This window comes from Papio anubis, chromosome 11 (genome assembly GCF_008728515.1).
Source record: "Papio anubis isolate 15944 chromosome 11, Panubis1.0, whole genome shotgun sequence".
NCBI lineage: Eukaryota > Metazoa > Chordata > Mammalia > Primates > Cercopithecidae > Papio > Papio anubis.
In genome coordinates, this window is record NC_044986.1 from 15,696,752 (window position 1) to 15,722,915 (window position 26,164).

A 26,164-nucleotide genomic window follows, 5' to 3' on the forward strand; every position below is an offset into this window, starting at 1 on the left:
ACAAAAGCTCGCAGGACGCTTTGTAGCTCGAACAGAACAGACGAGGTTTCTCTATCAATGGAAATAAAACTGATTAATGCAGCCTATCAGGATAAGAAGCAAATGAAGCATGCAAAAACAACCTCGTACCCCCAGAAGGGGGAAGGAGGGAGGGAAAAAAGCTAAGTTTCCTCCAAGTCTGATTACAACTTTTTCTTTAATGTTAAAATTAAGAGTTGAAGGTTTCTCGGAACGCTTGCCTTATAAGGCTGCTGAGGCCCTTGGGCTCGGCCCATCACCTTTGGCAGATTGGAGCCAAGGAGAGAAGGAAAGAAAGGAAGGAAAAGTAAGACTTGTACTTCGGGGTTTAAAGTCAGAAAGTTTAGAAGTTGCAAGATTCTGATTCTGCTACATGTTTTCCCCAATATTCTGGGAGAGTAGTCTTCAATGTGCAACTACATGTCCAGTATTTTTTTAATAACTAGAAGTTAAGAGAAGTAAGCATTTTAACCCAAAGTTCAAACTAAACTCCCTCAGTAGGGCATACAATGGGCAAAGGTCTGGTTGGAAAACTTTTCTCCCATCCCTTTTCTGAAGGACTTAAGTTTTCCTAATCTTCTCCCTTCTCCACCCTCATCTTTCTTTAAAATGCCTGAGAATCCACCAAACTGGCCCTTTTGTGGGTGAGGAGCCTGGGTTTCTTGAGCCTAGTTGGGGAAGGACCACACTCAAATTACTGAGATACATTTTTAAAGATCTACTTCAATTTCCCAAGACGACTACTCTGAGGGCATATTGATAAATCTTTATTGACAAAATATTGACATTGACATACTTCTTGGAAGTATATAGTGTGTTAGAATTCTAACAAATTAACACAAAACACAAAAATATTTACATTCTGGTATAGAAGACATTAAGGAAGCATTTGTCACTCTCTTTAGTAAGTCTATGATCTTGGAATAGAAACTCAGTGCTTGAAAACTTGCCGCCGTGTGCTTGGCCACACTTAACATCATCCCCGCTAACTACAGTCCTTCAGTTTTTGCAAGAGATAGATTTAAAGTTTGGAATAGCCATTGCAGTGAATGGTTGAACTCGGCCAATTTCTCCAACCACTAAAAGGAGAAGTTTGCATCAGGGTTTTAAGCCTCAGGATGTTAGGAAAGGGAATGTCCAAGAAATATAATTAATTTAGGGTTTTTTTTTTTTTTCCAGTACAAGTCCTGACTCTTTTTGTGGGCACCCTCCCCCACCACCCCCAGCCCCCCCGTCATCCTGCTCCCCGTTTCTCTGTAAGAGGACACTATCGCTGAGCCTACTTCATTTAGCTTGCACAATCACTTTGACATCAGAAGGTATCAAAAATTGTTTACAGACTGCACATTTCTTGGGAAAAAAATCAAAATAAAAAGCACACAGAACCTGTCTTTAAAACGAAAAGAAAATTACAATTCATTTCGGTCTTTAAACACCATTCGCCCAACAACTGCTACATGCATTTCAAGGTTTTGAAACAGATGTGGGATGGGGCTAGACACGGAATTTTCATTTGTTATTACTAATTATTTTTAAAGATCGGGGGGAACACAGCGAAGTGCAAAAAAAAAAAAAAAAAAAAAAAAAAGTCCTGTGCCTGGTTGGGTCGTGCTTTTTATCATCATCATTATCATTTTTTAAGTGGACTGTGATAAACGGAATACCTGCCAATCATCTTGTCCTCCCGGTTTGGTGTTTGACTGACAGCTCCCCTTGTCAGAGTGCACGTTCAGCTCTTGCTCTCTCTCTCTCACCCTCTCTTTCTCTCCCTCCCTCCCTCTTTCTCCTTCTCTCTGTCTCTCTCACTCACTCAGCTGCCTCTTTAGACGAGGGTCGCTTGTTGATGAAGGAGCCTCCATCCTCTGCCATCTTGGCACGGCCTCGGGTTGGGACCCTGTGCCCTCGCTGTCCAAAGTCTTCGCGGCATGCTGCTGCTCCCTCCGATTCCCTCTCCCTTTCTCAGTGAACGTGTATGCGGTCTGTTTTTGTTTTGTAGGGTTTTTTTCCTTCTCCACCTCTCCCTGTCTCTCTTTTGCTCCATGTTGTCCGTTTCTGTGGGGTTAGGTTTGTGTTTTTAATCATCTGAGGTCACGTCTATTTCCTCCGGACTCGCCTGCTTGGTGGCGATTCTCCACCGGTTAATATGGTGCGTCCCTTTTTTCTTTTGTTGCGAATCTGAGCCTTCTTCCTCCAGCTTCTGCCTTTTGAACTTTGTTCTTCGGTTCTGAAACCATACTTTTACCTGCGGGTGAGAGGCCGATGGGGTGCGTTAGTTCTTTCAGAGCACCCTTCTATCAAGTGCCTGATCCTTTCACCCAGCCCAGACTCCAGTTCCAGACTCAGCAAAGACCCAGTCCCCCAGATGCAAGTCCTAAGGTCCAGCCTCCCCAAGGCCTGCCCTCAGGGAGCAGGGCCCTTAGTGCCTGGTGGAAAAGAAGCCCAGCTCCCTGCCCTTCTGAGCCTTCCTGAAGAGCCTTTCCCCAGGGCCCTGCGGCCCGCAGTGCTCTGAGTCCCCTCTCTCCTGGCCCTGCACATGGCATCTATATCCCGCAGAGAGCAAAGCCTTGCAAAGCATGGGAAGCCCCTACAAAAATAGTAAGTGATTAAAAATAAAAAGAGACATGTCCCTAACTCCCTCCAGCAAGCCAGTGCAAGGGAGACCTCAGTCCGCCGCTGCTGCAGCTTCCCTCAGGGCCCAATGTGCTTTCTATTTTCTGCTGATCTGGGCAGTGTTTCCTAAATATAGCGTCGTCTCTTAGTGGCGGGGGCCCTGGGTAGGCGATCAGGGTTTGCCTGCGCTGCATCCTCCCTGCAGGGGATTCTCACAGGTGAGCAGGAAGGGGATAGGGCTGGAGGAGGCCAGGAGGGGCATGGAGTGTGCAGGCCTCCAGACCAACCCAGCTGTACCTTTATAGCTAGGAAAATGGGTTCAAAACTGAAAGCTTCTGAAAGACCGTCAGTTACACGGAAAGTAAGAGAGAAACTAAGAGGAGGGAAGATGACAGCAAGCTCCCTCTTCCCTCCTCCTAAGCAGCCCCGGAACAAGCTGTTGGTCACACAGCCTCGGACCCCAGTCCCATCACTTCCCACCAGGGTGGGGCTGGAGGCTGGGCCTAACCGGAGTGGCTCTGAGAGGTCTTAGGAGCAATGAGGTGGGAGTCAGCTGCCATCCCATGGGCCCCTGGGAAAGCTGAGTGGTGGGACCTCATTCAGCCACCAGACAGTAACAAGGTCCAATCTTCCCAGCAGGGGGGTACAGGTAAGGGAGATGGCAGAGACTGCACCTCTGATACCATCTCCCCACAACTCCTATCCTATCTGGATAACAGTACCCTAGCTCAGTGCCAGTCCCTGGACCCCTGGGGTCCACTCCATTCCCTCCTTTGAGGCCGCTGGTCGGTCCGTCTTGCTCTCCCGGAAAGCCTCAGTCCCCCAAAGTGCTCCGTGAAAAAGCTGAGCGGGAACAAGGCTGAATTTAATTTGCTTTGAGTTTGCTAATTGAGGGGGAGGACGGTTCATTTCTCCCCGGCGCTGGCCCAAGGCGCGCGTCGGTGCTCTCGGGGCTTGACACGCACACAAAGACTCCAGGCAGCGTGGGCAGCGAGGCGGACAAAGACCACCGCCGCCTCGGCTGTCCAGGAGAAATCAGCCGGGCCGCGCCTTGTGCCGGGTTCCGCACAAACCCGCCAGGCCCTCCTCGGTTTTGGGGTGGGGAACACGTTTTAAAACAAAAGGCTCGACCTTTCTGCGCTGCCCAGGAAAAGTGTTACAACTTAATCTGCCCAAAAACGTTACTGTTTGCTGGGAACTTTGACCCCGCCCTGCGGCTCCGTGTACAGTAGCGCCTACTGTAGTCCTAAACCCCCTCCCCACCCTGGGATAAGCCCAAGCCAGGCCCGCCCAGGGACCCTGCTGTGCAGAAGGCCTGTGCCCTGAGGCAGACCCCTCTCTCTGCAGCCTCCCAGCTTTATTTCTCTGATGTAGAGTACACACAGGACGCTTGCCCTCCACCTTCTGATCGCCCATCTCCTTCAGCGAAGTCACTGGAGCCGACGGTGTGAGTCATGGGCTCAGAACTCATCTTTAACCCACATCCTGTCCTTACCAGTCTCCAGCCCCAAACACCCAGAAACCCCACTGTGCTCTCCCTCTTCCTGGACCCCAGCAGGGTCCTCACACTCTCATCAAAAGTCTCACCAGAAATGCAGGGATGTCTTAGCCAGGACATGCTCAACTGGACAGAGATACAACTCGGCGCGTTTCCCCAGAACCTGGGGCAGGTTGGCACTTACAGCCCCTTTCTGGAACCCAACAAAGCCAAGCACCTTGAGACATACATCCCGAACCCAGGCGTGGAACCAGCTACCAGGACCTGTGCGGAAGGCCCTCACAGAGCTCCGTGCTCATGGGTGTGCTTGAGAGCCAGATTTGGGGTGGGGGCGCACGCCCAGATGGGTCCCTCGCGCCCGGGCCGCACTCACCTGAGTTTCCGTGAGGCTGAGGCTGTGTGCCAACTGCTTCCTTTCGGCGCCCACCACGTAGTGATTCTTCTCAAAGGCGTGTTCCAGCCTTAGAAGCTGGGACGGGGAGAAGGCGGTTCGGATCCGCTTGGGCTTTCGGGCCAGCGCGTTGTGCAAAAGGAAACTCTCGGGGCTAGTGTCGTTCCCTGCGGGGAGCACAGCAGAAATCCCATTAGGGGGGCTGCTCTGACCAGAGCCGCGCACTTCTCCCGAGCCGGGCTGGCCAGTCACCGCGCTCAGGGCCTTCGCATAGCTGGCGCCGCTCGACCTGCGGGGGTCGGTGGTCCTCCCAAGGGCTCACGAAGGGAACGCCGGCTCAGCTGCCCGGCCCGCAACGCTGGGTGTCCACCTGGGCGGCACCCAACCAGCCGCTGCCCCGGCGGGACCAGTCCCCCAGGCTCCTGACCTCGGCCGGCTCCGCAGCCGCCCTGGCGCCGCGGGCCTCCCCACCTCCTCGCCGGGCGCTGTGGGCAGGGGAGGGAGCCGCAGAGCCTGGCCGGGGGATTGGCGCCCACAGCCCGAAGAAACGACTTTCTCTTCTTTCTAACCTCTCCGGGAACTTTGACCCAGGGTGGAAAGGCGGCGGGCTGCTCTCCAGAGTTTTCTTGGAGATTTATTTTTAAATTATTTGTTTTGTTGCCCCTCTGGAAAAGTACAGAGGCGGAGCGAGTCGTTGCAGCCCGATCGGGACAGAAATCTCGCCTGCGGGTGTGCCCGGCTACAGCCGCTGCTGCCTCTCGAGAACTGGGCTCCGGGGCTCCCGGCTCCGGAGAACTAGAAGAGAAAAGCGAGCGAAGAGATCGAAACCCGCGGGGGGGTTACCGAGTTGCAGACACCGCCGGGACAGTGTGAAACGCAGGAAGATCCCAGCGGCTCCGGGTCTGGTGGGGGGACCATGAGCATGACTGATAGAGAATGAGGAAGGGCAACCCTAAACTTTTCGAGCAAAGCCTCAGAGTTTGGGGTTCACTCATTAGGATAGGAAATCGATTCACCGAAAACCCAAACAAAGAAAAACAAACCGACAGCCCAGGCAGGATGCAGGCAAATCTAGTTCGGGATTAAGGGTAAAAGGTTTTCTTTTTTTTTCTTCCTTTGGTTTGATTTTTTTAAATATGGGGAGGGGGGTGACATCTACCCGACTCTAGGCTCCGGCAGGAACGCAATGGGTTAATGAATGGACAAGCCGCGGAGTATTGGAGTATTGATCGGCTGCCGCCGGAGGTAGATCTTTCACCGACTCCGATCGGTAAACTATCCCTTTTTCTGAAGTTTTAACTCTCCTCCTCCCACCCCGTACCCAGAGAAAAACAAGTCAAAATCTCAATAAATGAAAACACGCGAACAGATATTTCCCTCTAAGACAGTTTCTGACCAGGTTCTTTTTTTTTTTTTTTTTTTTTTTTTTAAGAAAGAAAAACAAAAACCAGACCGAACCTGCCTTCCTGCTGTGGCTGCTCGGCGCCCCAATTAAGCAGGTCGCGGCGAGAGCGCCGAGCCCTGGAGCTTTCCTCCCGCACGGGTTCCCGCCCCTCCCCAGGCCTCCGAAAAGCAGGAAAGAAAAAACAAATCCCATATTTTTCGCCGGGGGCGCGAGGGTCCTCTCGCCTCCAGAAGAGGGTGGAAGATCAAGAAGTGGTGGGTCTGGACTGAAGGGGCGCAAAGTGGGTGGTGAACAAGGTCGAACGTAGTCGAAAGCAAGCCTGGCGGCCGAGTCCTGTCCGCGCCCCTCGGAGCCAGGACGGCTGGGGGCATTGCCGAGGGTACCAGGAGCCTGGGGACCCCGCAGGCTCTGGGCTCCGCGGCGCCGGGCACGCACAGCCTGTTCGGATACGAGCGCACTGGGGGACAACTTCTCCGTTCGCACCCCTTCCCAAATGGTCAAGCAGCCCGCAGGCTATCACTTCAAACCGGTCGTAGCTTAGGAAACTGGGGATCCACACCACCACCGGCCCCGCGCCGCCTAGTTTCCCAACAGGGCGCGCTGGCCCGCGAGCCGGAGAAACCTCCGCCCAGGCCTTGTCAAGCGCCCACCCGGAGCAGGCCGGGGGCAGTAAAGGATGCGGCGGGAACGGCGCTCTGCAGTTCCGCGACGTGGCACGTACCTTGGAAGCGATGACCCAGATATCGGTAGCGGTGGATGAGCCAGGGGTAGAAGGTGGACGGATCCCGCTGCTGCGAGGCGAAGAGGGGGTGTGGCGAGTGCGAGGAGGGTAGGGGGTGGGCGGCCAGGGCGTGCGGCGGCGGCACCGGGTGCACTGGCACGGCGGGGTTGGGCGGGTGCGAGACCGCCTCGGCGAACACCAAGTCCGGGTTGGAGTAGACGCCCCTACCGGCGGCGGCGGCTGCGGCCGAGTGGAAGCCGTTGAGGAACGGATTTATGGGGCTGGAGTTAGCGTAGCTGAGTGCCGCGGGACGGATGGGGTCCTCGGAGCGCGAGGCGGGCAGGGGACTGTCCTTGGCCACCAGCGACTCGATGGTGAAGCAGCGCTTGGGCGCCGGCTGGAACATGCTGCGCCGAGGAGCGGGCGCCCTGGGCTCCCAGCTCCCGGCGACCGCCGCACGCTGCCTCCGCCGCCCGCTGCCCGCGGCGAGGACGGACTAGAATTGGGGACTCGTTTGTTGGGGGGGGGGGGGGGGGGAGGAAGGGAAGAAAGAAAGGAAAGGAAAGGAAAAAGGAAAGGAGGGGGGAGGGAGAGGGAGAGGCAAAGCCGAGGATCCCGAGAATCTTGCACCAAACGCGCCCAACCTGAAGAGAAGGGGGAAAATCCTTCCAGAAGAATTTGCAGGCGTGGATTGGGGTAATTTTTTTTCTTTTTTTTTTTTCTTTCTTTTTTTTTTTTTTTGACGCGGCGAGATGGCGTGGGGGGATCGGAGTTAGAGGCAGGGGGGAGAAGGGGGGAAAGTTCTCGGGGGAGGAAAAAAAAAAAGTTTTTTCTCCTCTGCAAAAGGCGGGCAGGGCGCCCTAAGTCCAAGGACAATCCATGGAAGTGTTCGCTTCTTCACAAGTTGTGCAAACGATTTGTTAGTTCATGAGCCTAATTAGTGCGGGGATCACATAAACAGCTTCCTCCGAAGCCTGGTAAATGGCTTGATGATTGGTCGCTATTACTCGCCCTGAGGTGGAAGGGGGGAGACTCTTTAAAGTGCGTCAGAGGGAGGTGAGCGCCTGGGAACCCGGAGGCCTGGATCCCGGCCGAGTGGAACGGAGTCGGCGCCGCCGCCTCGGCCGAGCCTGCCGCCGCCCGCCGGGCCGCCGGACTTCTCCGCGCCTTCGCCCCTTGCTTCCAGCTCACGCGCTCCTGCGGCGCCCGCTGCGGCTTCTCCTCCTCCTTCGCCTCCTCCTCTTCCTCCGGTTTCTTCTTCTCCTCCTCCTCTTCTTCCTCCTCCTCCTCTTCTTCCTCCTCCTCTTTCCCCACCTACTCCCCCTCAGCCACCGCCTCCTCCTCCACCAGCACCACTCCCTCCGGGGCACCCCGGTCCCTGCAGAGTCCCTGGCCGGCGCCGCCTCCGCTGCGGCCCCCTGAATCCGGAGCCTGCTGAGCCCAAGCTGGTAGGACAGACGGACAAACAGATTCCTTTCGCCTAGCGCTCCGCCGCTGCTGCCTTACGCGGCCCTGCGTCGGGGGAACTGGGATCGTCCCAGGAGCACGCGAGGGTAAGCGGGCGGGGGCTGGTTCCTGGGCTAAAGGCGCTGTTCGGTTATACCAATCCCCACCCTTAGCAAAACTCCCAGCGATTTCCTAGGCCAGGAGGGATCCTGGAGTGGGGGGTGCGGGATCCTCCCATCCCACCAACCACGCTTAGCCTCGAGGTCCCAGGGTCGGTGCGTTCGCGAGTCTTGACCCGGCTCGTTCGTTTGCGAGTTGAGACCGGGAGCTGCCGACCCCGCTGAAGCAGTGGGCTTCCAACTCGCTCCCGCTCTCGCCCCACGGTCTCCAGCGTTTTCTGTCTGGGAGGGTGCTCACCTCCTTCCCCAAAACAATTCCTTCTGGAATATCTGGGAGCGGTAGTCCGAGGTCAGGGGAGAGCCTGATGTGGTGCTACCGTACTATTATGGTTCCGACGTAATTATTTTTGTTACTGTGGTCAATGTTATTATTATTATGGATGCTATTATTTTATTATTATTATTTCTATTATTATTATGCCATCTGTTGTCCCGGGGAGGGGGGGTTGCTGTGCAAACCCAGTGCAACTAGGGATTATGGATCGTTTCTCCGGTCCCAGGCCGTGTCCGCATTTTCGAGCTCGCCTTCGGTTTTGGGATGATTTTAGGACCGAGTTCCCTCGTCCCCATTGGCTCGCGCGGCGGCATAATTATGATCACATCCCCAGGCTGCTGGCGCTGCTCTCTGTTTATTGGTGGTTAAAGATCTATTATCTATTCATCAGCCGCCTCTTTTTTCCTTTTTTTCTTTTTACCATTACATTCTTCTAAAGTGAAGCACCAGCAGGTATTTTGCACGTTTACAATTAATGATAATAATAAAAAAAAAAAGTCTAGCGTCCTTTAAAACTATTACTCCCAGGCCCCTGTCATTTCTCCTAAGAATGCAGAAATGCCTGTGTTTGGTGACTAGGTTGCCGTGAGACCTGGGAGAAGCCGATGGGAATGGGGGGAGAAGAGTGAAGTCCACCGTGAGCCAGGCTGCACTGCCACCAGAAGCATAGTTGAGGGGACAGGTTTCAGGACAAGCTACCTGCTTCCTCCCTTGGTTTCATCTACTGTATATTTATGTTTGTGTCAATTACTCCTTTATTCCAGATAAAATGTTGTGTTGGGGCAGGTGTCCGAAAACCTCTTTTGGGAAACCAGGCAAGAGAGGAGTTGGGAGCAGTATTTTCCGGGGTCGTCAGGGCACCAGAGAGATTCGTGGGGAACTGGCAGAGATCATCTTTGTTGCCCCCACTCCACACCTTCCCAGGGAACATACATACACATCTTCACACGAGACAGGTGTGCGCCTCAGCTTTGCCCTTACAGTGGGAGACACCTGCTTCTCCCTTAGGCTTCGAAGCTCTGGGCTGGGGTCCTGGCCCAGTATTGTCCCTCTGTCAGTTCCAGGTGACTTTGCTTTCTCCTCCTCCTCTTTTTCCAGGCCCAAAGATTCTGGGCTTTGAATCCAGCCCTTGGGGTGGGGGTGCATTTAAAGATGCACCTCCCTTGGGCCTGGACCACTGTCCCCCAAAATATTGTCTGCAGTTTGGAAATCTCTCTCTCAATTAGGCTGTGGGGTTAGAGGCCTCTCCTCTCCTAGGCCAGCAGGGAGCCTGAAGGCATGGCAGAATGGGGAGGTCTTTTGGCTGTGCCCAGTCAGTAAGCCCAGGGTGGAGCTAGAGGTCCGCCCTCGGGTTTTTGAGGCTGGAAACAAACACCCAGCTTAGGCAGACTATGGATCCCGAATCCTGGCAAGCAGGAGAGGGCACCTTTCATGCAAGCTTCAGAAGGAGGACTGGAGGGCCAGCCTCTGGCAGTGCCCTCAGGCCAGACCCTCCAAATTCAGCCTGAGACTCAGGGGTTGCAAACTGGAGCCACTGAAAGCTCCACCCTTAGTGATCTTGGGTGGGGGCATAAAAGTCATTGACCTTGAGGGCATGGGGAATCCAGTTTGTCTGGGAGATAGATGGTTTGAGACCCAGATGGTTTGCGATGTGTAAGGGTGATGGGTGCCTTCCCTCTTTTAAAACTTGCAGCCCTGGGTGCTAAGGTGCAGTCATTATTCCCTTAACCAGGACAGTGTTGGACTGGAGACGGACCCCTCAGCCTTCTGCCCCAGGCAGGGACATTTGGCTGTAGTAGAGGGTAGAGTGCTACACAGTCCCACTTTAGTCGGTTGGCATCCTCTGCAGGCCACCTGCCTTTTATAAACTGTCCTTCTGTGGCCAGGTTTACCCCAGGGGCTCTAGCTAGCCAACAGGTAGGCATGGGTAAAGGGGAAGCGGGGTCTGAGGTCTGGTGTCCCCCTTCCTGAAGGCAGCGGGGCATGCTAGTTCCTCTGCTCCAAGTGCTACTAGACCCAAGCTGCTCTCCAGCCCCTTGAAGGAGAAGTGGGTTTCTAGTGAGTCGGGCAGTTCGGAACCCCAGAAGCTGGGTAATCTATGCTAATTCATGCACTTGGCCTGAGGAGCCCGGGAAGGTTCACGGGGTCTAGCCCCGATGTGCAGGGAAATTAACTAGGATAGTAACTCATTAACCAGACTGGCCAGTGGAGGCGTGCCAGGGCACTGGGCACTGTGGTCTGGACTGGACCCTGAGCTCCTAGATGGCACAGCTGCCCTGCTGCTCAACTTTACTTGTGGATTTAGGCCTTGCAGAATACGGCCACCTTTGTTCCTTAGCTGCCCATGGAGTGGGTGTTTGGTTAAGTAGCCCTGCGTGGAGTGGGAGATGTGGGGATTTCTGAGGCTCCAGCTTAGAGCAAGGGGCTTCCTCCCTCTGTCCTATGTGTGCCCCAAGCCACTGCTGCCTCTTGGGCTCTGTAGACTAAGGAATCTACCTTTGCAGGTAGCTGGACTAGCAGACACATTCAAACGTTCTAATTCCGAATCTGTCACTGAATGACCTTGGGCAACATGGAAACCTCCCGACCTCATTTTGTCATATGTAAAAATACAGCCAATGCAGTCGGAGTAGCACTGGACTTGTTTTGGAGGATGATAGAACTATCCTACTTCCTGATTGTGGTGGTATTTATATGATTCTATATGTTTTTCAAAACTCACAGAACCGTACATTACAAAGGGTGAGTTTTACTATATGTAATTATACTTTAATACACCTGCCCCCATCCCCCAAGATGAGAGACTTGCATTTACAGCTTAAGTGTGTGACCTTGGGCAAGTTACCTAACTTCTCTGTGCCTCTGTTTCCTCTTCTCTGAAATGGGAATAAATAATAGTACCTTTGCTTTGGGTTTGTTCAATGACATAAACAAAGCTAAGTGCTTAGACAGTGTCTGGCACATAATGAACTAGGGGCTTCAAAGGAGCAAAGGGCAGTGCTTCTCCATCGCTGCGCTCCGTGCTAGGCCTGAGGTACCTGAGGTGGGTGCATGGCCTCCTGCAACTGAGAATAGGTGTGTGGGAGCTGTCTGGGGTCGCCACCTATGTGACTTTCACCTTCTTGAGCCATGGTTGACTCATCTGCCAAAAGGAAATAGCGATGTGTTAACGGTTGTTGAGAGGAGTGAGTGAGCTAATATTTAGCACACTGTTAGCGTTCATCACATTTTAGTTATTGCTAGGTCATGGCCTTGTGCCGTGGAACCTACCCACTGCACTCTGCCAAGTCTTGGTCCCTGATCGCCAAGGTTCGGGTCCTCACGTTGAGCCAGCACGCTGAGCCCGTCCTGTGCTCCCGCGGCGGGCCGTGGATCTCACCGACGGCCGTGAAGGGCGAGCCCTTTCCCAGTCCAAGGCGCACTAATGGTGTCCCAAGTTGGAAAGGCCTGGGGGGCGTTAAGAATTCCTCCAACCCACTGAGATCCCCAGTCACGCCGGCCTCTCCGAACGCGTAGGGTGGCGGTGAGAAAACGAAAAGTATAATTAATGCCCTAAAAACATTTTTTTAAAATTATTACGACAAATCCCTTTCTGGCGTCTTCCCTAGAGGCCTCTCGCCAGGCGGGCGCAGCGGCCCGGGGCCCCGATTGACGTGCGCGCAGCGGCGCCTAGTGGCGAGGGCTGGGCGCGGGCGCGATACCCACCGAGCCCCCGAGCCCGAGGGCGGGGGAGTGCTGGGGTTGCGCCGCATTGCCAAGGTCTCGCCTAGGCCGTCATCCAGGCCAGCGGAGGGGTCAAAGGAGGCTCACTGGCTACAGAGGAGCCCGGACGGCTTGGAAGTGCGTCCCTCCTGCCTCCCTCAGCTCCAGCTCTTGGCTTGAGAGGAATTCCAGCTCCAGTAGGAGTCCGGCTTCCTTCCGAAGGGAGCGCAGAGAGGGGCTGGGATGGGACAGGTTCTGCTCTAAGACGGACTAGGAAGCCGTGATCACCTGTGCAGCCACAATTCCATGCCTGAGGTCCCATATCTCACGGCCTGACCCTGGTGGTTCAGAGAACAGGCCTGGGACGGCCTGCGCGGACCCCGCCTGGGGTGGAGTCGGAAGAGCTGGGGTCCCGGGGTGCGACTCTCTCATATCTGCGCCCCCTCGCGGCAGGCGGAGGACGCCCGACACAGGGGGTCCTTGGTTTTGGCAGGGGTGGCGATTAATTACTACACACTCCTAGCAGCGCACGTTGGGCCGCCGCGACGGGGTTCTGATGACTCTCCCATTCCTCTCGGAGCGCGCGTACCCCATCCGTCCCGGGGCAGCCTGGCTCCTCTGGTGATGTGAGGCCGTGGAATACGCTTGGGCTTCACTGGAAACCCGTGTCATAGGAAGGTGGCCTGGGAGCGGCGCCCTCAGCATAACTGTTTGGAGCTCCGAGCCCTTGCGGCAGGGTCTTGACCCTGGCCCTGGCCTCCGCGGGTGGCTGCAGGGGCGCTGTCCTCCTCTGGACATCCGCGCGAACGTCTGCGTCTCCGGAGATCTATCCGTTTTGAGACCCAACGTTTCAGTGACGCATGAAGCCACCGGCAGGACCCCGCCGTCGGGTTTTATCTCCTTCATCACGTTGAAACTCGTCACTCCCTCACCACACACACGCTGTCTCGATTCATTATTGAAAGCGAGGAAACAGAGCCAGTTTCTTTCTCCCTCAGCTGCCTTCAAATGAAAGCCTAGGACCAAGCAAGAACTGGGGGGGACCGACAGACGTACACACAGACGGTGGTGCAGGAGCTGGAAACAAGTACACTGTAGTTCGGGGCGCCTGCCGGGGATAGGGGTAAAGACAGTTGCATCTCCCTTGCACTCTCTCGGGATGGGGGGTGGGTGGGAGCGTGGCAAATCCTTCCCATCGCCTCCAAAGCTACAAACTATGAGCCCACCAGAGCGTGCACGGGCTCCTGGGCTCCCAGAGGACCAGCATGGGGAGCGGAAGCGGGGCGCACCTTCCACGCCTCTGCAGCACTTTCTGGCTTTTCGTGTTTGAGGCTCTGCTCTCTGCCACTGATGGCCCGGCCGGTCTTTTAACTTGGAGTCTGGTCCTTGCCTGACAATGTAAGGCGCTCCTTGGGTTTGTCAGCGTCCATCTAGGAGCCTATGCTACTTCTGAAACGCTGGCGTCCCAGGAGCCCCTCTCTCAGGGACTTAATCATCTCTTCCTTTAGTATTTCCCCATTTTCTGGATGTGGGGGCTGGGCTTGGACTTGAAGAGGAAATCCTGCCATCTGAGGAAAAAAAGGAAACTGTAGGTTTCTTCTTTTGGACTCTGCGGCCCTCCTTGAAACGTGGGGAAGATTGGGGCAAGACTTACAAGAAGGCTAACAATTCCTCTCACCTGTATCGAGTTTTAGCATTTTTGTTTAAGTATGTGTGCTCAAGCCCATGATCTCAGTGAACATCACAATCTGGTGTGGTGAGTTACGGAAACAGTCATGATACCCACTTTTCAGATGAGAAAACTGAGGCTTAGGGAAGTTACAAAAGTCACTCGGGGCACCCCCACCTCCTAGCCATGGGTGCAGTGCTCACTTCACTTGGAGCCCTAGGAAGACCACCCTCTCCTCCCCGCCCACAGGAATCAGCCTCTCGCACTCAAGCCAAGGGGAAAAGGCAGGGAAGAGTGCCCTGCAGGTGGGCTGGGGTGCAAGCAGCAAGGTTCGCCCGGGCGGCCCCACTTAATGTCACTCTGGCTCTTGCCTCTTATGCACCCGGTCACCGTTGTCCTCCAGGCCGCTCTTCCGGGCCTCAGGCCCTGCCCTTTTTTTCTTCCTGGTTTAGCTCCTGCGGACTCCAGCCCCGAGTTTAGGACTGGAGGGAGGAGGGTGGTTAGTGGCCTCGCAGCTGCCAGTGAACGGAAGCGCGGGCAGGGCAGGCGCTGCGTGGCGGCGGCTGAGACTCCGTGTGCCCAGTATCCCCACGTCGTTCGCGTGAGCGACTCACAGCGGCCGGGAAACCTCTGCTGGTGGCCACAGAGCAGCGCCTGCGCCAGCGGGCAGGAAAACTGGTGCTTCCAACCGCAGCCAGCGAGGCGGCCCCAAGACCCCTTGTCCAGCGTCTTCTGCTTCCCCGGCTCTGCCCGGCCTGCGCGGAGAGAGCTGGGGGACAGAAGAATGGACAGGGACTAGGAGCTTCCGAAGGGGCTCACGAGAGTCTGACCACGACCACTGATGCGACCACGACCCCATCGCATGCCCTTCGAAGACCCCAACTCTCTCTAGGAGTACCGCAGCTTTGCCGGACCAGGAGGCCCTAATTACAGATAGGCTCTGCTGCAACTCCTGGGGCCCGGCCCCCAGGGGAGAGCGAAGGAATCCTCTGGTTCTGGCCCCTACAGCTACCCCCTCCCCCGGCCACACGCATATTCTGGGGCCCCTCGGGCCTGGAGGTTGGCCATACCAGGCCTGGCTCTCCTGTTTGCATCCCCTTGGCGTCTGGGCGCGGGGAGGCTCCGTGCACCCGGCTTCTCCCACGGCCATGCGGAGCCCTCGGCTTTGTGGCAGGCCCCTGGCGTCTGGAGGAGAGGCCGCGAGTGAGGCCCGAGGGAGCCTCTGGGGACCCGCAGCAGCCGAAGCCGGCTTGGGCCTCGGAGGCCTCCTCTACGCTGGGTCCGAAGTGTCCTCCCACCCCTGGCGGGGACCGGGAGAGGCCCGACCGCCGCCGCCCTCCGCTTAGCCCCGGCCGCCAGCAGCTTGCCGGGGGCGGCGTGCGCAACAAAGGGTGGCATCGCGGCGGCGCGGACAGGGACAGCATTGATTCAATATTAGCTTTTCATTCCAGTCTATTGTGCCCATCTGAGATAATATTGACTCTGAGGTGAGAGCCCACAGACAACAGGGCTTGTCTAACACTCCGCTGCAGGGCGCTCGAAGGGAAGAGAACCGGAAAGGGCGAGTTAAAGAGACTGCGAATAAAAGCTGCTCGCGCGGCGCGCTGGCCGCCGCTGGCCCAGAACCTCGGACCCGGGAACTGGGGGTCGTGGGAGGGCCGAGGGGTCTGGAGGTGGCTCGGAGGAAGGGAGCTGTGCTATGCGTTCCCAACGAAAACAGCCCTCACTTAACACACACTCTCATCTGCCAGACACTTGATGTTGGGTTTCCCCTTCTCGGTAGCTCTGGAGGAAAACTAATGCCCCCACACACTGTTTTGGGTTGCTAGTAAGCCAGCAGCGGCCACTGAGATATTTTCCCCTTGTAAACGGTGTAACTCTTTAGGGTAACTTTTCTGTGAAAATGTTTCTTCTATTTCCCCTGCCAGTGAAGAGTAAACATGCAGCAATTATCATTAAACTGCATTACTTGCGAGAGCGTGTTTAATATCAAATTTCTAACTGTGCATTTGGCTGTGCGTTCAATCGTCTCCTTGCAGCCCATCATTGAGTTCCCTAACTGCCTTGCTAACCGCAGCTTTAAAGGGCCTCTGGAACGTTCCAGTCTTGCATATAAAGATTCGTTTCAATTTTCAAATTGCTTCTAAATGCCTCCATTGGAAAATGGCACTTTAAGTTGTTTTACGTGTCGGAGACAGAATACTTAGATTTACACTTGGGGCACCAAACGCAAAACGCTCAGGGCTTGCAGTGAACCTGGTGAGTGTGCCCTCGGGTGTCATTTACAGAATTTGCGCCCTCCTCCCAATTGGAGTTTGACCTCTATCAGAGATCATCTTTTCACTACTTTACCCCAATGAGGAGCTGGTCGTTTGAGATCTTTTCATCCACCCCAAAGACACGTGGGCGTGTGTGGAACTGGGATAGGGTGAGGGCTGGGGTGACTGCATCACTATGGGGAGACCCTGATGCGCTTCGCTCCTTCCCTTCCAGCTCCTTGTACTGAGTTGGTGCTTGGCGACAAGGAGATTGGCACCTGGGCTATTTCAGAGGACATGTTGTCTCGTATATACAATCTATAACATAGATGGTCCGTTTGTATTATATACTGTTCAACATATAATATGTATGATGTGGTTTCATATCATAAATAACATCCAGTTCCTATATAATATTGTTATACTACTTATCTAACATAATGTTTTATCATATATTATACAATGTATGTTGTATACAATTCTAGATGTGTGTGTTTGTGTGTGTGTGTGTGTAAATGTATTTGGGAGAGCCTTTAATCTTCCTGCAAGTACGCATTTGATCATTTTAATGTAACTTTATAAAGTCCTAATCGAAGCCACTTTGAGACCAGCTATGTCTTTATAGCAAAATACCCTGGGATCCACTGTCGGCTCCAGGACAAAGCTAGGGGGAAGGTAGCTGCCGTGAGGGACAGCAGGTCCCCATTGGAAAGTGATTTTCCAAATGTTTATTCCCCGGGGACAGAGGAGCCGATGTTCTGGACTCCGTGGCCGCCTCCTGTCCTCGCTTGTGTTATGGTGGTTGTTTTGGTTTTGAGAGAAGCCGTTTGGAGGCTCTAGTGATCCCTAAACTGATGTCATAAATTAAAAATGAATGTGAGGAGTGCAGCATATGCTCCGCTGAGGCGTCAGGGAGCTCAGCGGAAGCCTTTCACCTCGGGTTCCGGGCTGCAGACGACAAACTGCGGGGCTCCAGCCTAGGTGCACGATGCGGGCGGGCCTGGCAGAGCGGAGGCGCTGCGTGGGCTCCCGCAGGTCCTCTGCTACAGCTCGCGGCCGCCCGCCCCGACCCCGGACTAGGAAAAGCTGTCGGGGCTTGCATCGTTTACAGATCAGATGGTCCCAACTACAGTCTGCTTTTAATACCAATTGAGAGCTAAAATAAGCAAGCAGACGGGAGTTCCCGTTGGAGGGCAGGGGCCAGGTGTGCTGGAGGAAAATAAAGTCGGAATTTCAGATGTCCTGACGTTATCGCTCAGTTAAAAGGCAAGAACCGCGCAAGTGATTTAGTTTAGGGAGGTGGAGGGAAAAAGCAAAAAAGAGACGAAGTCAGGTGTAGCCAACGAAAAGATCAGAAATGAAAACCGTCCTAACTTTACAGCTTAATAAACAGGAGGCTGCTAACTCAGAGACTTGGGAGTTGGGGAAGGAAATTGGGGTGGGGAGGTGGGGAGGTGGGGAGGGTAGGCTCAGGGAAGGGGCAAGAGGGAGAGGAGACTGTCAGGATGCCATGGGCTGTTTATTTCTCAAAAGCAAAACCCCCCCAACGGTTACCTGGTGAACATCTTGTAGAACAAAACAAAGAAACTTGGCTAAAACCTGAAACAGGCAGTTTAGGCTCCCCACTTCTGGCAAAACTTGAGGTTCAGTGAGGCCCAGAGCCCACTTGGGATCTGGTCCAGTTCTCAGCCTTGGGAAAGGTTGTTGTGGGTGTGGAGCAGTAGAGACTGTACCTCCCTGCTCTGTCCCTGAAGGGGCTCCCAGGCATCTGCTGGGATGAGCTGGGAAGTGGGTAGAGGGGCTGAGATCAGAAGAGGGAGGAGAATGTCTTCTTGTTGCTAAAAATAAAACAACCCACTCTCCTCACCCCAATGGCTGCAGTCTCTGGCCCTGGCGGCACTGGGAGGCGTCTGAACACGTACAGAATGGCAGGCCTTCCAGATGAGGAGTGGATTGCAGTGCCAACCATGTGGATGTGGGTCTTCCCCAGATGGGCTTGGGCACATCTGGCCCGTCTGCAGCATTTTCTGCATCCAGGTGATCCATCTCTTCCCTGCCCGGTGTAGTGGAGAACTTTATTCTGTGTTAGCAACAGCATTCCTTATTTCTGCCCTGTTCTCTGAGCCCCCATGATCCTGGTTTAAAGGGCAGCTGCCCGGGTGTGCCGAAAGCAAGATAGACTGTTTCATTTCTCATCTGCTGCCAGAGTATCTCACATGAGAGGTAATTCATTTCTATCAGTGATAGCACCAGTCCCATCTACGGTGCTGAGCTCCCATTACAAGGATTTATTTCATCTAGTCCTCCCAGAAATCCATTGAATCCATTGAAGTCTATTCCCATTTTCCATATGAGAAAATGGAGGCTCTAAGATGTTAAGACATTCATCCAAGGTCACACACACAGGTAGTAAATGAGGAAGTCTAGATTCCAACCCAGGTCTTTCTGCCTCTAACAGGTTTTCTGCTTCCCTACATCTGATTTCCTATCAAAATGCCGACTTTTCCCCAAAGAGGAAGTCACAGGTGAGGAAAAAGACAACACTTTGCTCTTTAGTCCTCCAAAAAGTCAATGACCATAGGATAAAGTCTGGATCCCACATCCCCTCCAGAGCATTTATTCCAACTCTGAAAGAGACAAGAGACTATTGGCACATGGACAGCATGGATGGTTTACAAATAGCCTGACCACACCTCACTTCCGTCACCTCTCCCACCAGCCCTGTGAGGTGGACACTGTCATTATTACCCCACTTAGAGAGGCAGGAATGAACTCAACGAGGTTGCACAAGTTGCTCACTCCCCATCCATTCTGCACAGAGCCCTGGCTGTCCCAGTCCAAGTCTCCCAGCTTTGTAGATTACCACATATGGGACTATTTAACCAATGAAGTTAGACCTTGCATTGTGCTGTGAAATTGCTAAGTTTTCTCTTTGTCATGTTTTAAGTATTTCTGCAAATATTATTTCAGGATCCAACTTTCTCTGCATTTATGCCTTTCTGAGACTCATACCTTTTCCATGTATGTATCCATCTGTATTGTGAAGCCATCAAGGAAACAGAACAAGGAGTTGCCCCTTATCTGTGGTCAGATGATACTCAGAGACCTATACTCACGGTGTGTAAGTTTTATCAATAATGGTATATTTTGTTCTATTATCATTTGCCTTACTTGTATCACTCAAACCCAAATGTGTGATCAAGGGTTTTCAATCGTATGTCTCTGTGTGTGTGTTTCATGACTTTCAAAGTACAGTTAACTCTCGCTTTAGACAATGTTTTCTCTTTGCTAAGATCCAAGAGGAAGAATTTGAGGCAGAAGGAATTCTTTGGTCAAATAGTTCCATGTTCAAAGAGATAAAAAAGAATGCAGACAGGAAGTGGCTCAAGGGGTCTCTGATCCTGAGATACTGTAAGAAATCTCCTGCCACCAGAAAAAGCCTGCCAGGGAAGGATGTTCTCAGCCTTCGGACAACCAAAGCTCCCTCATCAGGCTCATTCTGAATCTCACTTGTTTACTTCTGCACAAAAGCCATGCTCTCCTACCCCAGGAAGAAGCTTTTTTTCCTCATTATCATGAAATGTTATATATATATATATATATATATTTTAACGTTATGCCAGAATGTGTAAAGAAGTCAATAACAATCATGCAAATTACCCCTTGTTTACTTCTTCACAAAAGCCATGCTCTCCTACCCCATGAAGAAGCTTTTTTGCTATTATGAAATTATATAGCAAAAATTTGAGATGTTAACTGAAAAAAAAGAAGGAATTAGGGCTGGGTGTGGTGGCTCAACGCCTGTAATCCCAGCACTTTAGGAGGGCGACATGGTGAACCCCAGCTCCACTGAAAATACAAAAAATTAGCCTGGCATAGTGGCGCACACCTGTAATCCGTTACTCAGGAGGCTGAGGCGGGAGAATAGCTTGAACCTAAGAGGTGGAGGTTGCTGTGAGCCCAGATCACACCACACTGCACTCCAGCCTGGGTGACAGAGTGAGACTCCATCTCAAAAAAAAAAGAAAGAAAGAGAAAAAAGGAATTAAGTTATGCCTATATATTGTTATTATTACATTTGTCTAACATCTAATATTGTTAGATATATCTAACAACATTGTTATTGTTGTTTTAGTGACTAAAAGAAAGGGAAGAAACAGGCTATGTGAGTCTGTTTATGTGAAGTAACAGGCAAAACGAATCTATGGACATGGAACTCAGAATGGTGTTTGCCTCTGGAGTGGGTTGACTGAGAAAGGCCCAGGAAACTTTCTGGGCTGCTAGGAATGTTCTATGTCTTGATTTGGGTGATGGTAACATGGATGTATACAATTGCAAAAAGTCATCAAACTTAAGATTTTAAAGTATTTTTTTGTAAATGTTTATACCTTAATAAAGAAAAAGAAAGAATCTTGGACAAATATTATATCACAAAAAACAAATGAGAGAGATGAAGTAGCAAAAGACTGACCAAAAAAGCAGGAGATGCTGAGCTAACACCAGCCACACAATACCTGGAGCTCTACAAAGAGGAAGGCCAAGCTTGGCTCCCCTCCATTCCAGCCTCTCAGAGGTCCTCCTAGGTAGGTTGCAGGTACATCCAAGAGGGCTGGATCCTTAAATGGGTAATACAGTCTTAAGGTCCTGCTGGGCCTCACCGCTTGCCAGCCTCCCTCTTCTTTAATGCTGACACTCTGCCATGTTCACAGTGAGGCACTGCATTTCCTGATGGGGTGAGGGTCCCTTGGAATGTAACAAGAATCCATGCTTGAGTCAGGAAGGAAGGTAAAAGGCCTTCGCTTTCAAAAAGGATTCCAAAAGTTTCTTTCTTAGCCACTCTCTGGAACTCAGAATGTGGTCTCTCAGAAGCAATGTTATAAAGGGTGGTCAAGATGCCACCCTAAAAAATCTGTTCAATGTCTACTCATAAAAGTATAGAATTTTAAGCTTGGCGGGTGGAGGAAAACTGATATACTAGGAGATTCTTTAGGAAAAACTGTGTTTCCTAAGTGTATTGAGTGATAGTGGTTGTGTGTCATAAAAAAAAAAAAAAAAAAAAAAAAAAGGGAGGAGGCCGGGCACGGTGGCTCATGCCTGTAATCCCAGCACTTTGGCAGGCCAAGGCAGGCAGATCACGACGTCAGGAGATAGCAACCATCCTGCCTTACACGGTGAAACCCCATCTCTACTAAAAATACAAAAAAAAAAAAAATTAGCCAGACGTGGTGGCCGGCGCCTGTAGTCCCAGCTACTTGGGAGGCTGAGGCAGGAGAATGGTGTGAACCCAGGAGGTGGAGCTTGCAGTGAGCCAAGATCGCACCACTGCACTCCAACCTGGGCAACAGAGCGAGACTCCGTCTCAAAAAACAATAAATAAATAAATAAATAAATAATAAAATAAAAATAAATAAAATTAGAGGAAAACAATATTCTTTTTTTCCCAAAAATATACCTATCTACCAGACACTGTGTTGGCATTTGAAATTCAAAAATGAAAAATTCTATGATATCCTCCCTCAAGAAGCTAGCCGAGGAAGGCTAACCTTGTAAATATGTAAGCACAATAAAATCTTCACAGGCTTTGTGATAGAGGTCGTTATAGTTAAACAAAACAGAAAAATAGAAGTGAATGTTGGTTGGCAAGGGGAAAGGAATTTTAAAGCAGGGAGGGCTGATGGGGTAAGGAATTAGATGAAGACCTTTAGGGAGACTTTCAGGGTTCATGGGCACAATGGCCCTGGATCTAATGCTGTTTCCAAATGTCTCTTTCTTTTACAACAAGACCAATACAGTTTAACTTCTCAAGCACTGTTGGGGTGGGTTGATTGTTTTTTGACTTTCAAATTATCTGAAGGGAGTAGAGGTGAGCAAAACTTGCAATTTCAAAGGGAAAAGAAAACATTTAAAAGGTATGTAAACCCAGGAGAAGGACTGCCAGAGGGGATTTGACTGAGTATGGAGGAAGGAAAAAGCATAAACCCCAATACTGGAAAAGAAACAAAAGTTCAGTTCCCCACATCAGTCACTGGATGATGAAGCTGACTCAGGACAGCTTGGGTGCTATCATGAGAGCAGAGTGGTTTAGGAGTCCCTGTGCTCCCAGAAGTATGAACGTATGGGATCACTTAAAATCAGATATTTGCAGTATTTTCAGATCATTTATTAGTTCCACCAGTATTGAGCATTTACCATTTATAAGGAAATTTGCAATTGACCTGTAATTAACAGGGTTAAAAAATTGAGTCAGTCATGGTCCTTGCCCTTGAGAACCAGTTGGGGAACTAGACAGCTAAATACTATTGAACATGATAAGTCCATAAACATAAAATGCTCAGGAAAAAGCTACTGATGTTACATTTAAGTAACACAGACAAGAAAGTATTTCTTTTGTTTCTTTCCCAAGAAACTCCTGTGGGTGGAGGAAAACTGATATACCAGGATATTTTTTAGGAAAAACTGTAAGGTTTTTCAGTAATTGGTAGACAGTAAGACATTACAAGGAGGGCCATGGGTGATTGACCTGAGCAGGTAGAAAGAATATACTGAGCAAGGGACAAAAGAGAACAAGCATTTATTAAGTGCTTACTGTATTTCAGGTACTTCACATATAATACCACATTTAATTGTCATAAAACTCTTCAAGGGAAGGTATGTATATCCACTTTTTTACAGATTAAAAAATTGGGGCTCACAGAGGTTAAGTAAATTCTCCAGAGACACACAGAGAAAGTGACAGAGCTAGGATTTGAACCTTTCTCTGTCTGATTCCTAAGCCCTGACTTCAGTCCACAATTCAGCACGGGGTATTAACAATGCAGGATCTACTGAGCCCCCACAGTTGTTCTGCAGGTAGAATGTGATTCGAGAGTCAAAGTGCCTTTGGAAAATGCAGGCATTAGACAAGCATTATTTGTTAAAATAGTTTGCAGCTATGTTCTCCCCTTGCTGGTCTTCATTCAACAAATATTTCTTGTGTTCTAAGCCAGGCACTGTTCCAGGCACTTAGAATATAGCACGGGGAAAAGCAGACAAAATCTTTACCCTGGTGGAGCTGACATTTCCCCAGCAGGACGGTGTGCAGACATGAATAAAAAGATTGATCAGCCATGTGAGAAACAGTGCTTAAGGCTGAACACTCTCTCTCTCTCTCTCTCTCTCTATATATATATATATATATATATATACACACACACACACACACACACACGGTTATATAGATGTAGTTATATATATAGTTATATAGATACAGTTACATATAGTATATATATAGTGTATATATATAGAGAGAGTGTATATATACACTCTATACATACATATTCACTGTTTGAAATATTGGAAAACCCAGGGGACTAAATGTTTTTTAATGGGGACTTTTTTTAAAGCATGTTTCCATACTATGGAAAACTGTGTAATATAGCTATTGCAAAGACAGAAGTAGCTCTTTTTCTGTAGTGTCATGGAAAGACCTCCAAGACCTATTAAGGAGAGAAAAAGCGAACTCCAGGACAATACATGATATGATCCCATTAATGCTTAAAATAAATACTACTTGTTCGTGCTTGTGTGTGTGTGTGTGTGTATTCACATACTAATATATAGTTACATGTGTATACGTAGATATAAATTCAGAGAAAAGTTCTGGAAAAATACATACCAATCTGACAACTGCATTGCTTCAGGAGAAGAGAGTGGAACTTGCAGGAATTGGTGTGGTCCTGGTACTTATTCTGACTACAATGTATACTTCTTGATTTCTGATGATGAGAATACATTCACATATTGCTTTCATAATTGAACAGGGAGACAGATACATGCATGTGGGTATAATTTAGTTATAGCAATATGATTATGGATGACAATTGTTACTCTTTTAATCTCCTTTGATGTTGTTTTAATATGTCTATGGAGCGAGATATATACATAGATGGGATGATGCCAACACATAAAAGGTGGAATTAAAACATGGCAACATGGCTTGAAAATCTCGCCTTTCCCCACCCCTCCTGCAGTTTATAGTGAAACCTTTTTTAAGAGCATCATGGGATTTTGGATGGAAATCCTTGATCTCCCAGTTCTGAGGCACATGTAATTATTTCACAGTTAAGTAGCCTCAAGGATCTTTGTGATAGATATGACTTCATTATGAGAGCATCAGGCCTCTCCCAGCAGTAATTGAGCTTTGGGTGGAGCCAACGTGGGGGTTCAAGTGTGTGAGGAGTGGCTCCCAACAGGATTCCCCTGGTTTCTGAACCAAGTCAAGCAAGCTGGCCTTAGCTTTGGCTGATCCCTGAAAACCAGCTAATGTATCCCACCCAAATCTCTTCCATTGGCTGTCTCTGTGACCTTGGACAAGTCTTTGCTGTTTCTCGGTCTCCAGTGGAAGGAGTTGAACCACATGGCCTATAATGTCATTTTCTGTCCTAAACTTTTTATTTCTATTATGACAAGTTGTTACAGGAGCCCTCCATCCGTACATTCATTTACATGCACCTGCTTATGTGCTGGGGACAGAGAAGCAAGGTGGCACAGCCTCTGGCCTTAAGGAGCTGCTCGTGGTGGCATCAAATTCTTGAAGATATTGAAGCTGGTGGGTCTGCTAGAAACTCAGATAGTTTCTCAGAACTGGACTCAGAATAGATGTGTGGGGATCCCTCTCCACTCTTTGCCTCTGGATCTCTTGGGTAAAACTGGACTCTGTTCCTCCAGTCCCTTTATTCTAAACGCAATACTAGTAGAGCCTCTCCCTCTGCTGGGTGACTTCTGATCCTTAGAGACTAACTCACACCCATATACAGGAGGGAATAAAGAGTCTCAGCTTGGGGACAGAGATGGCCTGAAGTCACAGGAGTTCTAGGTGGACTGGTGATGGGACTTGGGGTCCTCTGGCCACTTCACTCATTCAGCAAACTTTTATTGATCACCTGCTGTATGCGAGGTGCTTTGCTAGATTGTAGGAGCACAAGTGTGAATCAATGGAATGATTTGTCAGATGTGTGTTGCTTTTTATTACAAAAGTGATATATAATTCTAACCACTCACATCCTTACAGACCAGGGTGTGAGTGGTTAGAAGCTCTCCTGGAGAGGACAGTGTCCTCAGTTAGAGAACTCTCAGATCTGTGCCCTTCTCTGGGGGCTCCAGAGAATTTCCCCAACCAGTGTTACCCCCAAGGAGCAGAAGGCTGCTGGGGAGGCCCAGGTGCAGTAGACACTGAGTCAGAGGCTGGGGTCAGAAGTCAAACTGTACTATGGCAGGAAGCGCCATAGTGCCCTTGGTCAAGGCCAAGCTGGATTAAGGGGAACATGCTTGCATGGGCTGAGGGTGGGTAGGGGTTTCCCCAGGAGAGAGGAAAGAGGGAGTGTGGCAAAAGTGGAGAATTCGTGCCAAGCTGACCCAACCTCTTCTCTCTCCACACTTCCTTGCCGTGTGGACCAGGTCAATGACTCAGCCTCTTGAGCCTCAGTTTCTTCTTCCATGAAATGGGAATGATAACAGTTACACTTGTTCTTCTCTCAGATGATGATTCTGAAGATCAAACAAGGTGATGGGTAGAAAGGTAAATTATAAAGCACTTTAAGATATAAGCTAATGTTGTTGTACTTTGAAATGATGCATCTTCCTTCTTCCTAACTGACCCATCCTGCTTTGCCAGGTCTGTTGTGTGAGGTTTCCAGTATGGTGGGTGCAAAAGCAATCATGGGGGTTGGGGAAGGAATCCCTGGCCAGCTCACCACTTGTGGGCTAGAGGGGTCCATCCAAGGACCCCTTACAAGGCAAGTGGGCAACCTGGCATTGGCATGGGTGGAGCAGCCTCACCACTACTGAGGGCACTGGTCCCACCCTGAAACTCATCAACCCAATTCTGCATATGTGAACTCCTCCCATCCAAGACGCCCAGGGGATGGGGTGATCTGCAGCCTGACAGGAGGCTGCAAATAGCATTTTTAGGGCATTTGTGGGATCGTTTGAGAGAGAGGCTATGCCATGGTCCCG

At 50.9% G+C, this 26,164-nt stretch overlaps 1 protein-coding gene and 1 long non-coding RNA gene across 4 annotated transcripts in view; one reads left to right on the top strand and one right to left on the bottom strand.

Moving 5' to 3' along the window:
- Window positions 1-762: 762 nt before the first annotated feature.
- Window positions 763-7,927, bottom strand: EMX2 (empty spiracles homeobox 2). Of its 2 annotated transcripts, XM_003904309.4 has the most exons (3): window positions 6,644-7,848; window positions 4,500-4,684; window positions 763-2,260 (listed from the first exon to the last, which is right to left on the bottom strand). In XM_003904309.4, exons 1-3 carry the CDS (start codon window positions 7,047-7,049, stop codon window positions 2,093-2,095), a joined length of 759 nt encoding a protein of 252 aa, XP_003904358.1. In that variant the 5' UTR covers window positions 7,050-7,848; the 3' UTR covers window positions 763-2,092. The 2 variants fall into 2 exon arrangements, with proteins under 2 accessions (XP_003904358.1, XP_009213719.1); XM_009215455.3 differs by lacking the exon at window positions 4,500-4,684 and having other exon boundaries at window positions 2,157-2,260; window positions 6,644-7,927.
- The window catches only part of LOC103887761, a 54,577-nt gene continuing 36,259 nt past the window's right edge, over window positions 7,847-26,164 (top strand). For both annotated transcript variants that reach the window (XR_001891571.3, XR_001891572.3), the window contains exon 1: window positions 7,847-8,196. This is a non-coding gene — a long non-coding RNA (uncharacterized LOC103887761). The remainder of the gene's footprint in view (window positions 8,197-26,164) is intronic.

Excerpts from the sequence above, each read along its gene's own strand:
- EMX2 (XM_003904309.4), bottom strand. The coding sequence starts at position 7,049 with ATGTTCCAGCCGGCGCCCAAGCGCTGCTTCACCATCGAGTCGCTGGTG. Across the intron at positions 4,685-6,643 it reads TCTGGGTCATCGCTTCCAAG|GGAACGACACTAGCCCCGAG; the intron begins GTACGTGCCACG and ends TGCTCCCCGCAG. Across the intron at positions 2,261-4,499 it reads TCAGCCTCACGGAAACTCAG|GTAAAAGTATGGTTTCAGAA; the intron begins GTGAGTGCGGCC and ends TCTCACCCGCAG.